The sequence below is a fragment of the Thunnus albacares genome, chromosome 13, assembly GCF_914725855.1.
Source record: "Thunnus albacares chromosome 13, fThuAlb1.1, whole genome shotgun sequence".
Taxonomy (NCBI): domain Eukaryota; kingdom Metazoa; phylum Chordata; class Actinopteri; order Scombriformes; family Scombridae; genus Thunnus; species Thunnus albacares.
The window spans coordinates 30,862,103-30,864,356 of NC_058118.1; the positions used below are offsets into that span (position 1 = coordinate 30,862,103).

General features: G+C 41.1%; 1 protein-coding gene across 1 annotated transcript; it reads left to right on the forward strand.

The window, feature by feature from the left end:
* Positions 1 to 1,264: 1,264 nt before the first annotated feature.
* On the forward strand, positions 1,265 to 2,254 carry LOC122995855 (odorant receptor 131-2-like). Its single transcript, XM_044371236.1, has one exon. It carries the CDS (start codon positions 1,265 to 1,267, stop codon positions 2,252 to 2,254), a length of 990 nt encoding a protein of 329 aa, XP_044227171.1.

A 2,254-nucleotide genomic window follows, 5' to 3' on the forward strand; every position in this document is an offset into this window, starting at 1 on the left:
AATTTTGCTGTAAGGTATCTCTGGTACAGTATGTAAAGCAATAACATTTATGTTTGATACTGTACATGGTCACTCACAAATAAAATAAATAAATAAACTAGTATCCTTTAGGATGAGGGGTTGACATTTCTTGCAGTGCTTATGTTGAAAATAAAACTATATGTAGTTATACTATCTCTTCATTCAGTTAAACTTGAATGGATTAAAAGTTGTTTTTCCTTGTTTCCCTGAATCTCTACAACTAAAGTGGCAAGTACAAAGTTACGATGACCCATAAAGTCACAATGGCAACATTTATGAGAAAAATACACCAGTTTAAAAAAATACCAGGACTTTCCTATAACATGTTGTTATAATGTCTGTGTGTTTCAGGTCTGCCACGCTCCTCTCTGCATGTTTGGATTGCCCGCACCTGAACTGTGTCCGATCGTCAGTGAAGTTGTATATCAAACCCCCTGAACCAGTGCTTCGGCCATTTTGCCACTGAGCTGCTGGTTGGGCTGGTGCTGTCGAGTTTGCTGTTCATATTGTGTTGCTGTCAGCACCTTGGATATAACTCTGTGTAACTTGCTGATGATTTTCAGGAAGCTTTGTAGGGGTTCTCTGCCTTTTTTTGCTCTCCCTTTTTTCTCCTGTTTTGTGGCTAGCCAGGCAGCATAGCATTGCCCTTTTTTCCATTCTGTAACAAGTGAGACTTTTCTTTTCTAGTTAGAGAGGGATTTTGTTTGGTGTTTTGGCCTTGGATACCCTGACACCGAAGTTGCTTCCTTTTCTTTTACTATATCAGTCAGTTTATCTGTCAATAATCCTTGTTGTTAATAAATGGTGCTCCCTGTTACACTTTGCAATTGTTTTAGTGGCCTCTCTCTCACAGTTTTTGCATAGGGTTTTGGGTCACCTAATTATGTTACTCCTTGTGTCCCCCTCTAGACAGTAAAGGTCGTAACACATGTCCAAGTAGAATCCCAAACCACATCTGTTAACAGTGCTGACGTAATGTCACATGAACAAGGTGGGAAGACATAGTTCATAAACAACATGTGAGAGCAGGCAAACCCTGTAGACCAGCCCTGCATACATGGAAATAAGCTGCTTACTGTCTGCACAGGGTAAAAGCATATCAATGATTGTGGGTTTTAGATGTGAACTAAGAGGTCTTCCCTGCTTTAAAGATGGGATGTTGTCACTGTTAGAGATACAAACTAGACAGCATTTATATATATCAACAGGTTAATCTTTTTGATGTTTATAGTGTTTCTTTAAGATGTTGTACGCAAATCAGTCGCAGACCAACAACACTGTTGGACTGCAGTATCAGGAGTTACTGGGATTAGTGATGTTTTCCATTCTGACGTCAGTGCCATGCTGTGTGTTTCTCTTCATTAATGGGACCATGCTATTCACCATGAGGAGTAAACCTGTGTTTCGAGAGACCTCCCGTTACATTCTTCTGTATAACCTCCTTTTTGGAGACACTGTACAGATGGCACAGAGTCAGTTAATGTACATTCTGGCTGCTTGTAGATTAAGGCTGACCTATGCTGTATGTGGTGTTCTTGTTATGCTCGCCGAGCTCACAAACAAAATCTCTCCTCTCACACTGGTGTTGATGTCTCTGGAGAGATATGTAGCTGTGTGCTACCCACTGAGGCACACTGCTATCATCACTATCAGAAACACTGGGGTGGCCATATGTGTGATCTGGACCTTCAGCTCAGTAAATGTCCTCACTCAAGTTTTATTGATGTTAAATTTTCAGTTTGAAGACCTTGTGAGCATGCAGATGGCAGACTTTTGTGGCAAAGAAAGTATGACGCTTGATCAAATATCAGATCTTTATGAAAAAGCCTACACTTGTTTTCTGTTTGTTTTAGCCGGTATGGCAGTCACTTTTTCCTATGTTGGTGTGATGATAGCAGCCAGATCAGCTTCCACAGACCAAAGTTCAGCCAGTAAAGCTCGTAAAACACTGCTGCTGCATCTGGTGCAGCTGGGCCTCAGTCTCTCTTCAGCTATACACAACCCATTACTGTTCTTCATCTCCAAAATCTTCGACAGGATCATATTTGTGCGCATCCAGAATGTTCTTTATTTTTGTATTACCATCCTTCCCAGATGTCTGAGTGCTCTTATCTATGGAATCAGAGACCAGACCATCAGACCTGTTCTCATGTACCATCTATGCTGCCAGTGGAGATGCTTACCTTTGCTCTCAGTTGTCCCAACCAAGGCTAACATCATACTTGTCACTTAA